The sequence below is a fragment of the Corvus hawaiiensis genome, chromosome 3 (assembly GCF_020740725.1).
Source record: "Corvus hawaiiensis isolate bCorHaw1 chromosome 3, bCorHaw1.pri.cur, whole genome shotgun sequence".
In the NCBI taxonomy this organism is placed as follows: Eukaryota; Metazoa; Chordata; class Aves; order Passeriformes; family Corvidae; genus Corvus; species Corvus hawaiiensis.
The window spans coordinates 103,979,638-104,002,569 of NC_063215.1; the positions used below are offsets into that span (position 1 = coordinate 103,979,638).

A 22,932-nucleotide genomic window follows, 5' to 3' on the forward strand; every position below is an offset into this window, starting at 1 on the left:
TGAATGCATTGCTTTTAAATGCATAGTACTGTTTGCACAATAATCTTTCATCTCGCACAGCCAGCCACGATACAGAGGTATTTCTGTGGCAGCTTTGCCTTTGATGGTGGATGCCATCAAATCTAATGGATGCCATGTAAAGCAAGGAAATAATATTTTCTCAAGTGGAAAGCTGTATGTATTATTTAACCTGCACCAGCCTTACGTGGACCAGTTTTTCTCTTGGGGAAGGGACATGGGCTGGCTCTCCCAGACCTTTGGTATCCCAGAAATAATGTCAAATTTTCTTGAGGTGCTACAACAAAGATCCTTCCCATGGTGGTTTAGGGAGGGAAGGGCAAGGGGAGGACCTGGATTTAAGTCTTGCAATACTTCAAGCCCTTCCCAGGGGCTTTGTGAGGAACAGGTTTCTGCCTGCCGTGTGCTGCGAGCAGTGAGACAAGCTCAGGCCAGGGTGCCTCTAGATGTCACTGCCAGGCAGCAGAAATGGACCCCAGAGCCACAGCGGGCTGGGGACACCCGGCCCCGGCACAGCTGGAGGCAGGGACACAGGGTAGCAATGGCCAGGCTGGTGGGGGCGTTGGGAAACCTGCTCTGAAGAGGCTGCTGCGCTTTGGGACTGCCCGGGCATCCCTCTCCCCAGGGCTGGAACCGTGCAGCTATTGCAGGGTGGGACCAGGTGCAAGGAGCGTGGCCAGGAATTGCAGGTTCAGGTGTTTCGTGTACGGAACTGCCAGGTAAGAGTGAAATGTTTGAGCTGCAGCCCTGCAGCAAGGAGATCCTAAAGACAGGTGCTGAGGCTAAGCTCCATAGTGCCAAATAGAGCTGGCACCGCCCACCACAGAAGTGATCCCAGCATTTGTCTGTGCTCCTGCTGAGCCACCTGAGCATGGGGAGGAGTCTCTCCTGACAGAACTTCCATTGCCTCCTACTCAGAGAAGTACAAGCAGCTCTTCTGAGAAAGGGCCACCATCTGGCTGAGGGTAGCAGCAAGAGCTGAGCATTCCCAGGCACCCCTCCATGTTGGTATTCCTCCACTGGAATACCAGTCCCTCGCTGCTGCACCCTTGCTTGAGAGAGGCCTGTGGGTCTGCAGCCCATGCTCAGGGCATTTGCTGTGGCTGTTCCCTGCTTTGAGAAATGCATTGCATTAAGAAACAAAAATAAAAATCATTAGTGCACACCATAAAGTGCACAGGCCAGTGGGCTGCCCACAGCCAGAGTCAAAGCCAGCCCTCCCCTCTCTAGCCATGCACGTGGTTATGGAATAATGAGCCTTTTTTGTAGCTTGAAAAATGTTATAGTTATTCTGTATAAATTGAAGCAGCAGTTCCTCTGTGAGAGACCTGAGGCGCAGCAAAAGGTGGAGAGGGAGGTTCAGTTACCCCACAACTGGCCATGGACACCCCCAGTCTCCCATGCCACAACAGCAGGATGTATTCACTGAGGCATGGGCATCAAACCACAGCCTCCAAGGTGCTTGGGAAAGCCTTGATCCAGGCTGCATGCTCAGGAAACAGACCCTGTAGATAAGACGTGAGAACTTCCTCTTCTGTCCATATTGGCATGATGTGGGCACAGCCTTTGCCAGGCAGATGTAAGACATGGGGCCTTTGGGTCTCAGGAGGAGGGCAGCAAACAGCAGGGCTTCAAGATTACATCCAGAGATTATGCTTGCAGGGTCAGCTGTCACCACTTCTGCACCAAAGTCCTTCTAATGCTAATGGTTGGCTTAGATCCTACCTAATTTCATCAGCTCTATATCCCATCTCCTGTGCTAGGGAGTTCAGCATCACTAATCTCATCTGCTTCAGCCTGCTTCTTACCCTCTCAAGGGCTTTAGCCTCATGAAGATTTAAAAATAGAGCATTTTTTTGAGGTCCTTCTCTTCAATTTCTAACAGCAGATTCTCTTAGGGCTTTTCAGACTTGTGTCCCTCAGGACCAGGAACTGATTTTAATCAAAAAAATTAGAGATGATACTATCATAATTGGATGAATCTCAGAGCCTTCACAAGTGCCAGAAACCTCATGGGGCCTGAACTCACATTTCAGTGCTGGCAAACACAGTTGAAGGGGCACAAAGATTTTAATAGGGGCACCATGCCCACAAAGTTGGCCTTCACAGCCTAATCATGCACAGATGAGAAAGTTTTCTCTCTGTATCTAACACCCCACTGATCTGAGCAGCCTTTGTTTTCAGTGTTGGCCCCTGTATTTGTGAAATGTACTAAGCTTCTTGTTGCTTTTGGTAATAATAGTCACTGCTGTATTATGGCCAAATCATTGCTTTTCTCCCTTATTGACCCTTTTTTTTCAGGCTACCAAACACCCTTGACTTTGCTTGTGGGATGGTTAATCAACAAGTCTGTCACAATGATGGATTCTTCCTGAATTGTTGCTTAATTAGCTTGGTTGGAGGTATAAATCAAGTGGAATACCAATTCTTCCAATGCCACAGACAGGCAGCCATGCTCAGCTTGACAGCAGTGAGTTATTACTCTGCCCCAGTGCAGGATCAGCCTGCAGGCACCAGCCTGCAAACCCAGGGGGGACATGGGTGGGTTCCTGAGAGTGCTGGTGTGCACAGAGCACACATGGCTGGGTGAAGGGCTGGTGGGATGGAGCTGAAGGTGGGCTCTGCAGGGGCTCCGTGCCTGGGGACACCCCCCAGAGCATCATCCCCAGCAGCTGCTCACGGGGAGACAACCCATGGGTCGCTGATGTTTCTCACCTGGGGTGCCTGGTGTCTGTGCCTGCTTTTTAATGAAGAGGAGACATTTCAGTCTGTGGCGAGACTGAGTTATGAGACAAGGATCTTTGCCTCCTGACAGGCAGAATTGCCTTCCACAGAAAGGCAATTACACATCGCAACAAAAGGAGAAGTAATACATTGGCTGCAAATTAAGATTTTTAAGATTGATCTTAATGGCTTGGTATTTTTATAGATGAGGCTTTCACACAACAAGAATGTATTTAAAACAGTGGACTTGAACTGAATTTTGCAACTTTAACAGAGATTACTTCTCTGTAGCTACAAAGAGCTTGTTCCCAGCAGGTCTGAGCCATCTCAAGCACCCCTGAACTGTGTGGTGGAAACCATCCAGAAGTACTTCAAGTTTTTCAATTACCCTTTTTGAATTCCCAGGCTAAGCTACATAAACCTTTCTCTGAAATGGTTCTACTAATGAACCTTTTTAGCAAAGCATATTTATTTTGCCACGGTCCCCTTTTTATCTTCTCTCTTCGCCAACATTTGCAGAGGGCTTAATTAGTGATTAATGATTTCAGGTGGAATGTGTAAGTCTCACTTTGGAGAAGGAATCAGTTTGTTCAAAAATTACTGAAAAAATATTAAAATAGTCTAATTTTACTGATTTCCCCTTCCTCTCATTTTCAGTGGAAGAGTGAGTTCAGTGGCCCCTCTTGCCTAGGACCTACCTACATGAGTAGTGCTCTCCAAGTTGCTGAATGAGACACTGACACAGACTGAGCTCATGATAACAAAGATCTGGGTCTCTTCTTTACCTTGTGATGTAGTTGTTGCTCCAGTGTGCAACATCTCCCTGCCAAGTGGGGTAAATCTGTTGCTAGCATGTGGATGCCTCAATGGAAACTTGTGCAGAGGGTCTGGGTGAGGCACGGTGTGAATTATATTGCCATGGCAACCCTGGATTTCTTTCATCCATCGACATTTGCATCCTTCTTTTCTGGCATTTTCACAGACTCTTCAAAGATTTTTTTTTTTCAATAGCTGAGTGGAATAAATCACTAAATTTGCTGTTATTGCCATGATAAAAAAGTATGAAAATGAAGTTCATGTGTGGGTACAGAAAGGTTTCAGTTATTTTCCAGGTTTAAGTTAAATTTTTGAGCAGGAATTATGTCTGAAGAAGCCTTACATTTTTAAAGACATCAGGACAGAGGAAGAGAATGCAGTTCAGATAAACCTGTCTATTCCCAGACAGCCCCAATATAGATTCAGGAAGTCAGAAAAAAGCACTGAACAATCTGTTCTATATCTCTAATATGCCACCCCACTGCTGTAGCAAATAAAATGGAATCCCTATAGTTGATGAACTCAAAAATGCTCCAGACTTTTTTTTTTTCTAATTTATTAATAAAAATTATAAAGAGAATCAAAAAGCTTCGGGTGTTATTTATGAATTATGACTAATTTCTTCAATCATTTTCTGGCACTTATTAATGGCACACAAGAAAATTAAGGAATAATTCAAATAAAAGTGTGTCTTAATTTTTTTTGTAACCTACGTCTTAATTTTTTTTGTAACCCTACTGAGACACTCCTTTCACACAAAAGGCAGGGATCTGCTCTTTTTCACAATGGAGTTAATGGAGCTGTTCCTGGCTTCTGTACTATTTACAGGAAGACAAGAGGAGATTACAGTCAACACTTCCAGCTTGCCCAGACCATTAAGTACTACCAGCTTGTCCATGGAGTGCTTTCATTAGCAATTCTTCTCTCTCCAAGGCACCTCCAGTTTGCCTGGAAAGGACTCTTCATCACAACATCTGAGTACCACCAAGCAGAAGGACACCTGGCTTCACTCCTTCACAGTAGTTTTTCAAGAACTCCATGGATGGCTTTTGTATGGGATGGCCTTGGGCACTGTTCTACTGAGGAGGAAGAAAAGTCACCTAAAACAGAGGTAAAGAGACTCACTCAGAACACAGCCAGCTTCAGGTCAGCCTTTAGGGATCACTAATGGGAATATTTTTGCCAAGAGAATTTCTTCAGTGAATGCCAAGTGTGTTTTCCCACATCAATCACAGTTTGTTAGGCTCCAGTTTAAACAGTTCTGGTCCTCTGAGGGTCTTGTGCCATGACTGCCCAGGCTCCAGCTGCAAGTGTCTGCTAATTTGCTCAAGTGAACTGCTTACAAACACCCTACAGGCAGGATTTCATTCCAAACTGGTAAGTGAAAATTATGATTAATTATATATTCCCAGAAGTTATGATCAGTTTATGAATGATTCATGAAAAAAAAAAAAAAAAGACTAAATAGACTATGAATATAATTTGCAAGCAATAATTTAAGCAACTTCATCTCCAAAGGCAAGGTCCTTTTCATATTTACCTAATGATAGTCTACAGTGCAAGTGCTGGGTGCAGTTGTTGTGAATATTCTGTTTCCACACATCAAAATGCAGGTTTGCACCGTCCACAGCTCTGAATGCAAAGGGCAGACTTTCAAACGAACCACTGTTTGCAAGCAGAGGGGTGAAAGCATCACAGGACAAAGCTCAGAGGGGTGAAAGCATCACAGTGCTGAGTGCTGAAGCCCAGCTCCTGCCACAGCTGGACACACTGGATGTAACCAGGAGCCAAGAGAGAGGAGCAGCTGGGCATAAATGTTATCCTGGAGTCAAGGTGAAAGACATGGAGCCATCCCTGCCTTGGCTCTGAACCTACCATGCTTTCTCCCTTGGGGAGTGTAATTTAAACCCCAGTTATACATTGCCCCTTCCAACTTCTCACCAAAGCTGGCATCCAGAGCAAACTGCCTTCAGAAACAGGGTGTGAATACCAGAGATGCTGTTCATGATTTATTTATTATTGTAATTCCTGTCTATAGGAAGGCTTATCTGGATGCAGTTCACGGATTTCAAAGAACGTCAAGGGTTTGGGTTTTTTACTCCATTTTTGGACCGGGCTGACAAGGAAAGTGTCCAACTTTGCCCAAGGATGGTCCACAAATTCCTGGGGTCAACCACCCCTCCACTGCACGTTTTCTCTAAGGATTGGGTTTCATCCCTGTTTTCTCCTCAGTGAGAAATGTCTGGGACCAGCACTAACACTCTAACACTGCAGCTGGAACAGTGGCATCCCAAAGGGTTAGCAGAAGCACGATGGCTGAGATGGTTCTTGGTGTATAAACAGCACAAGTTTTGCAGAAAAGGGCAGAGTCTTTCAGGAGAACCAAGCAGCAAAATCAGAAAGTCTAGAGGAAGGAAGTCCCTCTCTAAGTGTGACATAAAGTGAGCGAACATCAAAAGAAGCACAAGGTTGGGACTGCTGTTCAAATGTAAACCAAATCACATAATTCAGTTAAAACTGTGAAATCAGATTGACTAAGAAATCTAAGTTACTGTGTATACCCACCCTTTATTTGACTTTACATTTGCTGCTGTGTAAGATATGCAGAGATAATTGCATCCCTCAGAAGAAAACAAAAAAGAAGTCCTGCTCACTCATCTATTATCTCAGGTGGGGGGACAAGTTTCAGCTGAGCCATTGGTGGTCTGCTTGACTGGTCAGGTCATCAGCAATTCCCCAGAAAAAATAGCCCAAAGTCCAATTCCCTTTGAAGCCCCTCTCATGCTGCAGCTCTCACCCCTTTTCCTCTCACAGCTCCTTCTCTGAAAACCCCCCATAACCCCAGGCTGAGCTTCCTGCAAGGGCCCCACTCACATTCACTGTGGCCACTCTAAGGGCCCCACCCTCTCTTGTCAGCACCGAGGAGATTTCTTACCATGAGCTCTTGCATCTCTTTATGTGTACATGACAAGAGTCAGCCACTGGAAAAAGGAGAAGGAAAGGTGCATTGAGATAAGGATGGTACACCAAGTCTTCAGACGTGCCTCAGGACCTTCAGGGGTGACCCAATGACTGTAGTCCTTTTGTACTGCATAGGGATAGGGAAGGGATTTTGGAACTGCCTCTTTCCCTTATTACAATTCAGACCCAGAAACACTTTCCATATGTTGTTTTCCATGATAAATTATTGCAGCAGCTGCAGCAGGAGCAGTTGCTGGGAAAGGGTGGCACCTGCCTGATTGCACGTGGAAGGGATAGCAACTCCTGGGAACCTGGCTGCCCTACAGACTACCCTATAAAATAGGTTCAAGTCCTCTGCTTGCCAGCTGTGCTCTGCCCTTGGTGCAAAACAGATTTAATGAACGATGAGGCTCTGCACTAACCACAGAGTGTAAACGGGAACTGGCGAGATTGTAAAAGGCTTTTTTAAAAAATCCTTTTAAACACTGGGTTGTCAAATAACAGTCCCCAGACTGATAAAATGCAGTACTCAGGCATATCACTATGGAGCACAGCAGGATTTTTGCTTCAGACTAGCTGATAAAAAGTCTGATGTATCCCCATTCAGTGAGCTATCCTTCAGGCTGTGCTTTTAAGACAAACAGCAGCAGCAAGCATTTGTCTGCTGTTTCTTTCTTAAAACCAAATGTTTTGCAATTCAGGATTAACAGATGGGGCAGTAAGAAATGAGGGCATGTATATTTTTTTTGTCACTTCCTCAAAGACACTTTGAGCAGTGTTTCCAGCAATGACAGGCTGGTGTCAGGAAGGGAAGACTCTGTGCCTTGGCCATGGATGGCCACCTCTGTGTACAAGTGGGGCCGGGGAACACCAGGGAAACACCTCCCACACAGGATGTACTTCCAGCCAGGCAAAACCTTTAGCACTGTTTGCTAGGACAAAAGCCCTAGCAATATATATCACACATCATCTTCAACTTCACCCTTCTGCTAACATGTGGTCCCACTGTGGAGCTGGAGAGAAGAGAAGGCAGGTGTGTTCTTACCTCCATTGTCGTCATCAGAATTTGTGATCCACCCTCTGCTAAGTTTTGGAATGCATCTAGGGGCAGAACAAAGAAAATCTTATTTCATGAGGAGGAAGCAAGAATGCAATGCAGACATAAGGCTGTGGCAGCTGAGGAGCAGAGCTGCAATCCCTGTGCTGGGATGCTCTGCCTGGCTCAGGTGTCCTGCCTGGCCACGTCTCATTTCCGTGCTGGGTACCTCTTCTGCCTCGGATCACAGCCTGGGAAGGCATTCCAATTTCAGGGCCAGAATTTGGCAGAAGTGTAGGGACAGGCAGTGCTGAATGTGGCTGCTTTCATCTCCTCTCATAATTTGTTTCAATTGTTTTCCTGCCTGAAGACTGACAGGAGCACGGTGAACTAATGAAACACATCTTCCCACAGGGAAACTTCCTGTTGGTCCTTTTCCATCCTCCCTGGCAGTGAGTGATCGCAGTGTGCCCTAAAGAAAGTGATTCTCTTGAAGTCATTAGTATGCCTTGCAAGCTTTTTGCAGGGAATATAAATGCAGATGCTGCTGTTATTCAGCTAGAGTTTGAAATTAACATTGCTGAAAGTTTTTTTTGACAGAACACTTTGCCATCAAAAAATTTAAATCCATTCAAATATTGTTATTCTATGTGCATATTTATATTGCAACATGTCTAGGAGAAGTCTTCAAACCCAAGTGTTTGGATAAACTCAAAACACAGTATTTTGAGGGTTTTTATTTATTTAGAAATTACTTTTTCCCTAGAAATGTGCTGTTATAAACAGTAATAAAAAGCTGAAACAAATTTAAGTCTGTCTATCCTTGAATAACACATTTCTCTGGGAGCCTGGAGTTTCCCACCCTGAATGGAAAATACTTTCTAAGATCATGAATGTTTCAAAACCTGCCCAGCCTTAGCAAAAAGGCTTCTGGGAGAGGGTAGGAAGAGGGCACCAGGGCTCACCTGCCCCTTAGGAGGCCACCAGAGCTACCTGTATGGCCCAGAGCAGAGAGGAAAGGTAGCACATCCAGCCTACACTGCTCTGAAGAAAGGCATAGAACAAGGAAATCCTCATGTTGTGCCCAGTCCCTTGACAAGGCTGTGTTTGCAGGGCTGGGCTTGCACCCAGCAGTCTTTTTAGGAAAAAATGGCAGCACTGAAATTACCTCCTCTGGGCAGAGGTAAGTGCCTCTTTACTGCTTCATTAACTCCAGTTAAATAGAATTTGCAAAGAAGCTGCTGCTTTTGGTTTGAGTCCTATCTCTGGCTATCTTGAAAGGATGAGTAATAATTTAATGGGACAGATTTTATCTTCCCTGCTGCATTCACATCATCATAAAGGTTGACTGCCTTTTATTCCCACTTGGAACCCTTATCCTCTCCTTTAACAAACTGATTCACAATGATCTGAAAAGTTTGACAACTGTATTCCACATTAACCCCTCTGTAAAGTGGTAACTGAAAGAGTGGAGAGCATTTTAAGATTCTCATTACAGACAGCAATGAAACTTTCAGAGGCTCCTTTCCGCATGGATGCAAAGGATTTGTCTTTACATTGGCACTTAAAATGTAAAAGGATCTTTTTTAAATGAAAAAAAAAATACTATGGCACTAATTTAGGCATAAGAACTTTCATCTACAGCAAGTGACATGTATAATCATGACAAATGGGTGTTTGCAAGCTTTTTTTTTTTTAATGAAAGCATTAAAATCGGGACACGCTCTGATTTTACACCACTTTCAGAGCTGCTTCTGCTGCACTCCCTTGAAATGAGATTTTAGGCAGTGTCATCCAAGCAGATCTGCTGACCACTATTAGCCCATTAAACATCAGTGCTAAAAACACATGGGAGAAAATGAACACTCGTTTCCACACACTGCTGAAACCCAGCTCATTCCAAAGACGGAATAAATTGCTGTAGCGATTTTCTAGCACAGGGGTCACAGTTGCTGGCTTCTTTTAACTACCAGACTCCAGTCAAAATGCTTATTATTAGAGTAGCAAAAACTACGATTTCGTAAAACAGAATTTCATTTCCAGTCAGGCAAAAGCTCATTTACAGACACTCCTTCCTTGCAAGTGCCAGGCAATAGGTGGATGCAACACAGGGCACGGGTTTGTTTATCCACAGAGGATACTGGGCTTTCTCCTTACCGAAAAACTGAGACAACTTCACTGAACACTAAACTGCTCTCTAGCAGCCAGTTGCTCCAGCGGGCAGGAGATAAACCCGGCTCCTGGCAAACAGGCTGCCCAAAGGCCACACCTGGACTTGGGGGAGGTTTGTCACTTCCAAGCGACGCTGTTAGACGCGTATTATTGTGTTTTGCGTCGTGTCCCTTGTCCCTTGCCGCTGCTCTCAGCCTGGCTTGCAGGCCACCCTGCTGCCACGTGCCCTGGTGGGTGCTGGCACTCACGGGTCATGGTGTCGAGGCGCAGCATGCAGCACACGAAGTCCGAGAAGCCAACCCTGCCGGCAGCATCGCCGTAGCGCAGCATCATCAGGCGCAGCAGCTGCGCCGTGGCGGCCAGACCTGCCAAGGGAAGAGGACAGGGACGTGCTGGGAGGGATGGACCGGCTCTGAGGGCCTCCTGCACCCTGCCAACAAGCTGGGGGCACGCTCAGCCCCCCGCCCTGGCACGCATTCCTGGACAGCCATTCTCCAGCTTCGTGCCTAGGAGTCGGGGTAGGGTAATGGAAAACTGAAGCTGTCTTACTCACTGACTCCCATTGTGGCTTAAGTCAGCAAGCAGCAAACACTGAGCTAACTAATCTAGTGTTATCTTGCTTTGCCTTTTTAGCTTTTATTTTCTATAAGAAAGGGCGATTTTCTTTGGCTCATAACTGTAAAAGTGTGAGCGTAGCACAACACCACTGGCTCTTTCTGCTAAAGAGGCAGATGCTGCATAGCATGCCTGGGATTCTTAATTTTTACATTTTCTCTTCTATTAGAAAATGGTGAAGGGTGCATTTCTTTTTTATTAGCTGATAATTCAGTATTTGTGTCACAGTCTGTTTGGATGGAAATTGGTATTCAATTGAATGAACAAAAATTGCTTTTTAGAATGATTCTTTTATTAGTTAAATAAAACTACCCTGAATGTGCTGGCTGTGTAAGAGGAATAATTTAAATATATTTTGCACTAAAAGCTGATTTGCGAAACAAAAGGGAAATTTTCTGCAGAGAGCTGGACTGATAGCTTTAGTTTAATGCCTTCTCTGAGACTTCAGAAAAGTCTCATTTGCTCACTCCAGGTTTTAGTAGCTCAGCTGGATGTGAAGTAACTTTCCTGCTTTTTCAACCAGGTCTAAACTTTTCCATTTTAAATGAACTCATCACGGAGCTAAATTAGTTGAAAAAGCAGAAATAAAAGAAATGGCTTCTCTACACCTGTGTAGGGAGAGAGGGAGCCAATGGAAGTTGTTCAGTACCAACATTGACAAACTCTGGTTGCATGAGCCTAGTTGGAGGTCTCCAGCAGGAAGCAGGTACGCAGTGCTGAATAATTAAACAATGGAAATACATTTGGGCTTAAGATACATTTCAAATTGAGGTAAACCTGATTTTATATTCTTTTCATAGGAGAAAAAGATAGTAATTAGAAATAAATCTAATTAATGAAATGTCTTCTGTGATTCTGGTTTTAAACCACTGTAGCAGTGAGCAATGAATTCTATTTTTAACCTTTTGAAGACAGTGGAAATTCAATCAAGCTCTCTCCAGAGAGCAGATTCTAGCAAACATTGCTTATGGGATGCTATAATCATGTCTTACACAAGTAAAACACCAACAATTTGGCCTGGTCAGTCTGGGACATACTTGTTCTGAAATCTGCTCACCCGGCAATGTCTCTCAATTAACCTCATCAAGCAGACTGAATGGTCAGTCCTCTCTTTTCACAAGACTTTTCAGCTGATTTGTAAGACTGCTCCCCAAACCTTTTATCTGCTGGATTCCTCCCTCTGTTTTTAGCCAAGCTTTAAAATACAGACTTGATGTTTCCCTATCTATAAAAATTAATTTTAATCATTTACTGTTGCCACAGAGGAGTTTGTAAACACATCAGGCCAGTGCTGCTGCATTTCAGGGCAGCACTGCTGTTAATGCAGCTGGTGTGCTTTACTCTGACCCGTCATTGTTATTGGAAACATTAGGAAAACAGTGAAAATTAGGCACACATTGCAGTGTTTTGTTGGGGAAAGCACTGAACACTTCAGGGAACAACTGGCTAGGAGCTGTATTTAGATAGATTAATACCATTCCCAGAGGTAGCACCAAGCTCCTAAATACCTTCTGAGGTTCCTACTTAGAAGCCAGGGCAGGGATCATCCCATTGCCAAACCAGATTCAAGCACAGCTGTCTGGCTCAGAGGGCAGCAAGAATGAGCTTATAATTTTCTTCTCCACTCAGAACGACTTGTAGCCAAACATGTATTGAATTTGCCATTTAACACTGTCTTTTTATCCCTTCAAACAGCTGCATTGTTTTGGCTGACAGGACTTTTCCATGCACAATTTCCTCCCACTTTTCAGCATCTTTCTCACAGAATGGCCCTGGCAACTTCTCCTTTGACATCTGGCTCATCAGTTCTGCGCTCCTCAGGCAGATGCTGATGCTCTACCCAGCTCTCAGCAGCAAAAAAATTACGCATGCATCCCCCCAGCTGATGGCTTCCAGGGATAGGAATCCTGCACCAGCCTCCTCCTGGGACAGCACCCCTCCGAGCTCCAGGGAGCCAAATGGGAGCTTCTCTACTGTACAGTTAAAAGGGGATCGCTGGGTCAGAGATGTATTTCATGCACAAAGTCTCTGTTGAGACGACCCAGCTGAAGTGCTTCGCTAACGCGCACTCACTGAGAGTTTCAGCGCTCAGTAGCCAACAGAGGTCAGTGCAAACTAAATAAATGCCTGTCAGTGTGGCTTTCCCTTCTAGATTTAGTCGCTGCCCTGGAGAGAAACTGCAGGAACTGGGGCGACTCTTCCTTCCATTCTTCCTTGCTCCTTTCCTCTACTGGGTATTTCATCCATGACCTAGAGAGAATATGGATAAGCTAGTCTGGCCAGTGCTGCACTTCTCTGCATCTCTCTGCTGGCTACCCAACACAGACCTCTGAGCAGAGCTGTGATCTAACTGGCGTTTCTGTGAAATCCAACCCACTTTCTCCCTAAAGCTCTTTTTTTTTTCCCCCTCTTTCTTTTTCATCCTTTCCTTCACTGCCACAGGGACAAGAAAGGGAGCTGCTTGGCACCTCTGGGCGTACCTGCTGCCTGTATCGCACTCTTCAGTTCAGCAACATCAAGAAATCCAGAACGGTTTCTGTCTTCCTTGCTGAAGATATCCTAAAATACAGTGCAAAGACAGATTTCAAGCCCTTACCAGCATTCCCCACACTTACTACCACAAGCAGTTACGTATGTTCTCCTCCCTTAACAACCATGCTGCGAGGAAGTTTAACAGGTGAGATGGGGAGGCCGTGACGAGGGAGACCCATTTTCAGAAGGCTCTGAGAGAATGTTACTGTGAAAGAAATCCCACAGATTTGGGTGGGAAGAAGCCTTTTTGCTCACTCTCCATGGCTTATGTGTGTGAGAAAGCAATGAGAATAATCAACTTCATTGACAAAAAGACATTGTCTATAATACGCAGATTAAGCCAAGAGTCCCTCATACCCAGAATGGTGTGGGATTATCTTTCCTAAGACAGCACAAGCCACACTTGAGGTGCTGTCAGTAGGAAGAGCATTGTGTCTAGGGAACTGGCACTCTGTGTCCTAGGTGGCTTCAGACCATCTCAAGAGGGCTGAAAAAAATTGGAGCCCACCCAAATGTGAGTGTTCGGGAAACCTTCCTGCACCCATCCCGCACCAAGCTGGAGGGAGAAGGGCCATGACAGAAGCTGCCATGCATGCCCTGGCTGTGAATTTAGATGGGACCCTAAACACCATGCTCACTGCTTCCAGACCTAGTGCTTGTCCCAGAACAGAGACATTTCTCCCAAAGCTTTTATCAGCTCCTATACATTTCCACTAGAAACTGCAGCAATGAGGAAATGACATTTTTCAGACTCTGTTCAAGAAGTCATTTCAGCGTAGAAAGTTTGTTTAAAAAAAAAAAAAAAAACCCTACAAAAATGCCAGTGGTGGCACAGACACCGCGATTTCCATCAAATTCTGAGCCTAATTGGCCTTCCTACCTTTCCCCTCAATGTTCCCTGGGCTGGAAAAGCCTGGGCTGCTCATTTGGAGCACTTTACACACACCGCTGCCTCCCTAGCGCGTGAGGAGGGACCTCTGACCCGCTAAGCAAGCAGCCTTTGCAACACTCCCCCCCGCAGCGCTTTGAGAGCATGGAGCATCTGCTCCCTGCTGCTGGAAAACCCCAGGGTACAGAACCCACAGCGTGCCCAGCACCCACAGCCAAGAGAGATCCACCCACAGCCAAGAGAGATCCACCCACAGCCAAGAGAGATCCACCGCCCCGTACCGTGTACTTCGTGAGACTCCGCCAGAGGCTCCCGAACTCCTGCAGGGTGAGTCTCCCGTTCGAGTTGAGCTGTGCATTTAGTTAAGAATCGAGCACTTAATGAGAGCTAAACCTGGCTGTCTTTGTTCCCGAGGATGCTGCCTCTTCTGTTACTTTGTGTTGAGTTTTTCTGCTCTCAGTTGTGTTTAAATCCACCTTCTTTGTCTCATTGTACAGCTGCTCATGCCTGTGGCTCACAAACCACAAAAGGTTTCTATTTCTAAGGTGCCTTTAACCACAAGGGAAGCTGCAGTGACATTTAGCCCTGGAGCACAGACACTCCTGTGAATGAACATGGCCCCACGGCCTTGCCTCTGCATGGGGCACCACAGGATCTGCTCTTACTGGATCCTCCAGGAGAACAAGCACTGAGGAGCCAAGAGCACGAGATGATCCTGATGCCTTCTGTCAAAAGGCAGCAGCAGCCTCTGAGCCATGCACAGGACCCCAGGGGTGTCAGCAGACATTCCCCAGGAATGCATGAAGGGCTGTGTCAGTGTGCCTGCTCCCCTCCACACTCCACCCAGGAGTCCTGGGCAGACCCAAAGCTCCCACCCTAATGCAGGATGGTGAAAACTCCCTGAAAGCAAAACTCATCACCAGTGAAATACAAGCAGACAAGTGCTACTGTCGTGGAACCTGAGTGAAAAAAGCTGATCCTGGCTTTGCAGGCCAGGATAGGTCACACTGTACATGGGTTATCTGCAGGCCAGAGAATTAAAAATCCATCCTGAGTTATAGCAGAGCAGAGGCTTTGTCAGCTCTTTGCACGTGCCATGCATTCACAGTGCCCATTTATCCCAGGACAGGCTTTGCAAAGGGGGAAATGTCTCTTTTGATAGCTAGATGCTGAAAGCTGGAAAGAGAGAGTGACTTCTGGTCATTTTTATTCATTCTCTGGCAGTTTTTAAAGGTCTGAAAATGTCTCAAAGGTTTTTCTAGGCATGGAGGAAAAAAGACAATGAGCAAGCAAGGGGGAAAGCCACACGAGGGAGAATGAATGTTTTCATCAAGGAGCCCTCTTGTTCTACAGTGGCCAGAAATGTACTTCTCATGTTGTTTTGTTAACAGTAAAAGGACTGAGTGATTCAGCTAAATAGGAAAGGTACACTGGAAAGATATACTGGAATGGCCTGCCAGGCAAGTGCCTGGGATTGAGCAGTGACAGTGTTTCTGCCCCTGACACCAGCATTGCTGGCAGCCTACTCAGGTGCCACCCCAGGCCAGCATGGTGCAGCCAACACAGAACAGCTAAGCTATGCCTAAACTCTGTCCTGCCTCCTTGTCTCTGCTCTGCCTTAGACCCCCACACAAAGGTGAAGCTTAGGCAAGCCCCAGAGAAGGCAAAATGAGAGAGCAAAGAGTCAGCTGGCAGCAGAAGGTTGACCCTCACCTTTCAGCAGACACACCAGAGCCAGGGCATGCACAGCAAAGTCCTGCACAGACAGTTATTTATTGGGGACTGGGGCTGATATTTACTTGCAGGTTCTCACACAGGGATGCTCAGCTCAGCCATAACTCAAGGCAAGGATGGGCAGCACCAGGGAAGTTTATTGCTTCTGCTGAAAGGATACATCCATCAGGGCTAAAATGCCTCTGCATGAATCAAAGGTGAATCTCCCACCCAGGCTGGTCATCTCATCTGCAAGGATTGACAAAACAGAAGGAATTAGTGAGAGCAAGGGCTGTGACAGGCATCAGGACACTGTTGTGAGGGAAGGAGGACACCAGGCTGAAGGCTCACACAGCTGAAAAGCCCCAGCTCTGGTTCAGGTTCTTGAACAGCAGCAAGGGCTCTGTGCCAAGCTGAGGGAATCTGCACATCTCAGACATCTCTACCTTCCCCAAGGACAGGTGTCCTGCTTGGGCTCACTCTGCACAGTCCCTGCCCACCTCCCTGCCCGGACAGAAACTCTTCCCTCTTGAAATAAGGATAAGGGAAACAACAGTGAAAGAAAGGCCACTTATGCTGAATTATCAAGTCCTAAGAGCACTTTGAGCCTTGTGCATGGCTGAGTTGGCTCCAGCCCTCCAGCTGTGCCCCTCTCATGCTCTGATCCCCCTGTGCAGTAAGCCACAATGAGGATTTTTAAAGGACCATCAGGACATCACTAAATCCTGTGCCTAATTTACTCTAGTCTAAGGATAGGGAAGCACCAAAAACATTAGTTGGGCTGTAAAAGCTTTACCTTGCAAGATCACTTCATTAAGGAGTTGTTGCAGCTGCGAGGCATCAATAGTTGAGCCCTAATGAAAAATAAAACACAAAGAGAGGTCTGTGAGCATAAAGTTTTCTCCTGTGTCACTTTTGCCCAAAACTTCTTTTCTCTGGCACTGTGGCAGCCAAGAACCTCTGCTTATATATCAAAGGAGCAGCAGCATCCCCATGGGAGCATAACAAAGCCCTCCACGCTGCCAGCCCACTCCTGGTCCTCCCCTACAACTGCAGGGGAGTTACAGGCACTGCCATCCCCATGGGGTTTGTCCAGCAGGGATGGGACTCCACCAGCCCCGAGCTGGGGAGCTGTGGATGGGCAGGCCCAGCAGGCAGCTGTGTGAGCGGGCTGGGAGCGCAGGCACTGCTGCCTGCTTCCCTCGGAGCGATCCCATCAGCGATCCCGGCCGCCTCCCTCCCGAGAGAGCCCCCGGACACCCAGCGTGGCAGCCCGTGCTCATTTTCACCGTCACACATTGATATAACCATTAACTGCAAGAGGTCCATTGTGCAGAGACTTTTGACAGTGATTTTTTTCCTCTTGACTAAGTCAAGGAGTTCTTTATAACAGTTTATTAAACCATTATAAGCATCTCCTGTGAACACAGAGCTTGGCTCTGAAAGAGCAGGAATCAATTACTCAAACGCTGACTGATGTCTGGTTTCCAAGTGCTGAGAAGGCAAATGGAAAGTGATGCTGATGAGAGGGGGGAACTACCCAGGGCTTTCTAATTGCTTTCAGCAAATAAACAAACCAAAGCAAGGGAAAAAAAAAAAAAAAAAGAAAAGTACACATGCAAGCCCATCACCAGCACAACCATAAATCTCCAATATTCCACTGATATATGGCACTAGACAATCTATGCCAGCTGAATGTCCCATTTTTCTGGGGGTTTTGGCAGGTCAATCAATACCATTTTCAGGGTATCCACTTGAGGATGGAGCTACATTTCCAAAAAAAAAAATTCTAAATGGATTTGTATCAGCATCATAGATCAGTTTTTCTTTTTGCAAGTCCACTTGTGGTTTTTTTATTATTTTTTTTCAACAAGATGTTTTAGAGAGGGTACCTGCTCAGCGTATTTCAGGAAAAGAGCCTTATAGGAGCTGTCCTGGTTCCATCTTGGTGCATCCTGCATCAAAGACAAAGTGCAGACATAAATAATTCAGCTACAAAACAACTGGAGGCAAAAGTCTGCTGATCCAAACAGCACTTTGGAGGGGCAGGGAATGTACAGCACGGGCTGCAGTTTTCACACCCCCAAAATAAAGTGGACTAGGAGTGAGCAACAGCTACTGCAATGAAGAAAATAGCATATTTTGGATGTTAGCAGTTAGCACAACTAGGAAGGAGCAGTTCAAGGCCTAAGGAAGATGACAGAACACATCCAGGGTGGAATTCAGCAAGTCAATACATGAATATAGAGATACAAAGCCTGATCCTTATTGCTGGACCCTGATTGGTACCACTGGCTCAGGGCATGTGAAGATTCATGTGAACCAAGAAAATAGAGCAGGAGTTGGCTTTTCCTTTCTCTTGTACCTTCTCAACCCCAAGGCAGACTTGACTATACCTAAGCAATTGCAATTCAATAGTTAAGTGATTTTTTTCAACCCTCCAGTGAAAAGGTCCACCAGGCACTAAGGGGAATTATCCTTAACATTAAAAAGTTTTAAAAAAAAAAATCTAAGCCCAAGACCCAATGCCTTTATCTCTGTGTGAGATATTTCATACCAAAGAAGCCCAAATACCTGATCAAGAGCAGAAACTGTGGGTACCACAATTCATCAAAGTCAAAACACTGGCTAAGGACAACAGCCAAGTAGACTGACAGCTTGTCAGTGGAAAGAGATAGTGAGCCACCATTTACACCACCCCTCTAATGGGGCTTAATTGTGTGCTGGAAAACGAATCACAGGGAAAGGACTGTTTTCTGTTCCCCTGAAGCAGCTTCACACCTCTAGCTTCAATGACCTGTGTCTTTGAAGGCTGTAAGTAGCAGCCTCTCAGTGGCAGGGTTTTGCTGGTGGGACCAGCAGGGACTGGACCAGCCCTGGAAATGTACACAGCTCACAGCAAGAAGTCAAAAAACCCATGGTAGCTGGGCTGGACAGGCAAAAATGTGTGTTGAACTAGAGATGCAGCCAGTTCCAAAGTGTAATTTGCTTTATGTCTCTGTCTCTGAAGATATCTTGATGAAAATCAGAAGAAATCTGATTTGAGTCTCATCCCTATGGACTCCTGGGCTTTATAGGGTACACGAACTTAAATGAAATCATTCCCATGGGGAAGGCATGTCCAACCCCATTTACAGGAATTAATTTCCCTCTTTCTCCCCCACGGATATATACCCATTTTACAGACATTGAAAGACTTTAGAACCTTTTAAGTGCTCTCTCCCCTCCTATATTTGGTTTCTCAAAGTGTTAAAGATCATGAGGTGAAAAGGACACACAGACAGACTGACAAAGGGACTGCATAAGACCTGTTTCCTTAAAAATCAGGCTCTAAAAAAGACATATGAGAAGAGGAAGGGCTTTGTTGCCACTCCCATCTCTCCAGAGAGGTGTCCTACCCTCCCAGCAAGGTTGCAGGGTGCCAGAGTCAGACTCTGGGACTGTAGTGGGTGGTAAAGGGAGAAAAGATCAGATGAAGAAGAGGTGTAGAGTAGAGATGACCAGTAGAGGTGACCAAATGATCAGCTCTCTGGGAACCATTCACCACCACCAGAATCTACACCAGTTTTCAGACTCTTACCATAGGAGGCACTGGGTCGGTCAGGGAGTTTGAGTTCCTAGAAAAGAGTTACAAGAATCAAACTGGGAGAAAAGAGGCCTTTCCAGAGCACTGATTTGCAGCTGTGGAGGAAGCCAGGCACCAGCAGCAGCACTCACCCAGCCCATGGCCCCACAACAGGCTCAGCACCCATGGCCCAGCCTGGCCCAGTTCAGACAAGGCTGCTGCACCAGTCCTGGGTCTCTCAGTGCAAACAGGCACAGACAGGTCTGAGTCTCTGGCTGCTCTGGGGCCACTGCCTTCCCCAAGCCAGCTCTGTTGGCACCAGCAGCAGAGAAAGGGTAGCTGAGCATGCCAGGACTAACCTCACCATGCAGAAGACAGGGCTGCCCTGCCTTGAGACACAGAAATTTTTCACCTCCTTTCTCTTTGCCCAGCTTAACAGTCAGGAATAAAAATAGCATCTGGGCTATTAAAAGGCAACATCTTCTAAATGCCTGCAGACTGCCTGAAACTGGGCCAGGGTCACCATTCCTAAGACACACTTAGCAGCCACATTCAGTACTTGAGTTTTGCTTTCGGTAGAGCAATCAGACAAGCTAGGTTCTATTTTTGTAACATCTGTATAGGTAAGTGCTGCAAAGACCCACTGGAAGGTCATCTCCACACTTGGCCTAGCTCAGGAAGGTCTGTGAGAGCCAGAGGCTCTCCTGAAAAGCTCACTTCCAGGGCTGAGCTGTCTCACACATGACTCATCCTGCTGACGGCAGTCCAGCCCACAGCACGGACTCTTTGTGTTTGCTTTCCATAACTCAGGAGTTGCCTCACTTGGTTCTGGGCTATTTTTGCCAGGGGCCAAAGCCTAGAAAGCAATCTCATTATTAAGATACGGGCCAGTGAGGTAAGAGCTGCAATCACATCCTCTAAAAAGCTTGCTGAAGGGAAGGCACTGCACAGCTGATGCTTGCAGGTCATTTGGTGAGGCTGAATGCTGGGGCTTGCTTACCTGGAGTAAACCACACCCAGGTATTCACGTGGTAATGTGAACGTGTGTGTGGTAATAGCTGCCTTTGCATGAACTCAGATACCATTTTTCCACTAAACTTATCTTCAAGGCCACTCTCACACCTCCAGGGAGCCCTGCCAGCCTGTCTATGGAGTGAAAGGATCAAGGCCTTTCACTGCTCTTGGCTTCTCCACGTCCCACTCCGAGCAGAATGGGACATAATCCATCTGGCATCCAGCCAGCAGAACATAAGAAACTACCAAACAGCTGTTAAGAATTAAGGAAAACAAGCTCCCAGTCCTCCCTTCAGCAAAGAGAAATGTCCCCACAATCAGTGGTAGAGGACATATCTCACAATTACTGCTCCCTTGTGTGGCTCTTTGTACCAAAGCTGAGACCCTTGGTGGCTGCAGATGAGTTCCTGCCCTGCTCTGCAGTGGCCACCCTTGTGCACCTGATCCCCCTCAACATGGTGTTTTACACTCCTCTGTGCCTTCCCACCCCCTCCAAGGACACACTGAAAGCAAATTGCCACATCAGTTAGCTTGACATTAAATAGTTCATTCCTGGCACACTGTGAGTCTGGGGCCTTTAAGGAGTGCATATCATCTTACTCAGCGTAGTCTTGATTCTTTATGAAAATTCGTAAGAGAAATTCGAATTCTTGCTCCTCTGCTCCAGCAGGAACAATGGCATAGGTTCCTGGGCTCAAGGTAAAGTAGCTGGTCACATCCCGAGTCCGGATAAAAATTTGTTTCAGAAGTCTGGAGTTCTCCTGAAAGAAAAATATAGCCAGCTATCTTCCCTTCCTGTTAGGAGCCAGAGTAAATCAGCAAGCACACTCACAGCAGCCTCGCATTCCCACACCTCTCTGAATACACACTGCATCTATCACGCCTCGCCCCCCCCCAGTGGCCTGAAAAGCCCATCCAGGGGGACAGACTTTTCTCAAGGACATATCAAAGTTGCTCAATGGTGGAGGAACTGAAAGAAACAGAAGGCAAAATGAATGTAAGTAGATTTGCAGAGAACTTCAATTAACATTAAGCAGACTGGAGTTCATGAAGGAATCAAGGATGAGTGCTCTTACTAAAAAATTCCCTGAGATCTTCTGTGACTCAGAGGGGTCAGAGAGCCCTCTAAGCATGTCATCCAGATGACAATGCTTCAAGAATCACAATCCAAACCAGCAAGTGTCACAAGAAAATGGAGTATTCTGATCTTTCATCTGTTATTCCAGTATTTTTTTGCTGAGATGAAACAAATATAATGCAACAGCTATTACTATGATGACATGTAAAGATAGCATAATAAAAAACCCTTCCTTAACATATTCCCCAAAATATATCAGCGTGTATAAATTCCATTTAGAATGGTTCTACAGCGTGGCAGAGTTATTTATGAGCCATGCCTTTGGGAGACAATAACATAAAACTGCTATTTTGGAAGGGAAAAAAAACCAGGATGACTACTGTTACAGACGGCTGGGAGGTACACAGACTGCCGAGTATTATGGGTCAGATCTTGAGCAGATAGAAATGGACAGTGCTGCAAAGAAATAAATGGTGTAATACTTTTTTTCCCCACTTTTGAGCCTTATTCCACATTCCTTGTGGTAAAAAGCAGAAGCAGATTAATATCTCAATGGAATCAAAATCGGTGTGAGATAAGAATCAGCCTCTATACATTTCTCAGCTCTATCACACAACATTAAACTTCCCTCACAGCCATGTATTAGTGTTCCAAGTCTATATTTAATCAAAGGCTTCCTAGAGCTATCAGATACGTCCATTCTGGTTTGCATCCTTGCCTGCACTGCATTCTCCTCTCATCCTTTATTATCGAGGGATAATACTCCTCTTACTTCACAGCAACAATTTGATGCATCTCAAAAGGTACCGAGCAATGGATGCTGCTGATAATGAATCACAGCAGTGAGAGCAGATCAGGGGGGAAGAGTGAAGCCACATGAATCTTGCCAACTGCACTCTCCTTGTGCAAAGCAACCCCTTGTAAACTTCTACCCAAAGATGCTCTGACTGCCCTCAGGCTCTGAGGGTGAACACTGGGGAATAAACTGAGGGAATGGCACTCCCACCTACAGGTTTTAGCTCCTGAACTTGGCTTTTGCTGCTACCTGGACAGGACACCAGGCTGGCTGTGAGGAGCTGGTAGAGCAGCTCTCATATTAAAATACTTAATGTGTGTCTATGAGGGAACATTTTCTGTATAGTCCTCTGTGTGAATGTGCACCAGTATGGTTATATTGATAAAAGCTGTGGTGTGACAGAGCAGCATAACTGTTCCCTTGCCCTCATTGTCCAGGTGCTCCACAGTAATCCTGGTGCCTCCAGTAATGCTCTGTTCTGGCCCTGCCCTTCAGCTCCTGTGTAGATCACTCCTAAGGACAGAAGCCCAAGTGACCTGAGCCCAAAGCCAGCCTGAGGTGAGCTATGGGCTGACAGCCCACAGAGGCCATGTCATCCAGTCTTGACAAACTCATCGAGGTCCATCCATCCTTGATCCATCTCATACCAAGACAGAGAAAACACACCTGAGCATTAACTGGATGGGAGGAAAAACTTAAAATATAAAACAAGAATAGAGAAAATCTGTCTCCTAGACTGCCTTCTGATTAAATAATCTCTTTTTTTGAGGGACCCAAGACCTATATCATCACCTCCCAGTGAATGTCATTTCTGTTAAAATGGGTAGCTAATCAAGGTGGACGAGCATCGTGCAAGAGCACACAGGGGCCTCCATGTCTGGTGACTTTTGGGGATGCTGGAAGGAGCAATTCCCCATTTACCAGGAGCAGCAGCTCTTTCTGAGGGGCACAGCTGGCCCCACAGAGTCCTGCAGGCTTGATACCTGCACAGGACAGAGGATAT

General features: G+C 46.0%; 1 protein-coding gene across 4 annotated transcripts in view; it reads right to left on the minus strand.

Annotated features, from left to right (window-relative positions):
* Window positions 1-4,152: 4,152 nt before the first annotated feature.
* Window positions 4,153-22,932, minus strand: part of CAPN13 (calpain 13) — a 49,721-nt gene continuing 30,941 nt past the window's right edge. For 2 of the 4 annotated variants that reach the window (XM_048299786.1, XM_048299785.1), the window contains 11 exons: window positions 20,656-20,816; window positions 19,057-19,093; window positions 17,369-17,431; window positions 16,273-16,330; window positions 15,658-15,725; window positions 14,045-14,113; window positions 12,823-12,901; window positions 9,976-10,092; window positions 7,565-7,620; window positions 6,494-6,539; window positions 4,153-4,658 (listed from right to left, as the gene is read on the minus strand). In XM_048299786.1, the coding sequence (XP_048155743.1) occupies window positions 6,513-6,539; window positions 7,565-7,620; window positions 9,976-10,092; window positions 12,823-12,901; window positions 14,045-14,113; window positions 15,658-15,725; window positions 16,273-16,330; window positions 17,369-17,431; window positions 19,057-19,093; window positions 20,656-20,816 (735 nt within the window). In that variant the 3' untranslated portion in view covers window positions 4,153-4,658; window positions 6,494-6,512. The remainder of the gene's footprint in view (window positions 4,659-6,493; window positions 6,540-7,564; window positions 7,621-9,975; window positions 10,093-12,822; window positions 12,902-14,044; window positions 14,114-15,657; window positions 15,726-16,272; window positions 16,331-17,368; window positions 17,432-19,056; window positions 19,094-20,655; window positions 20,817-22,932) is intronic. The other 2 variants (XM_048299789.1, XM_048299788.1) reach the window with 2 other exon arrangements.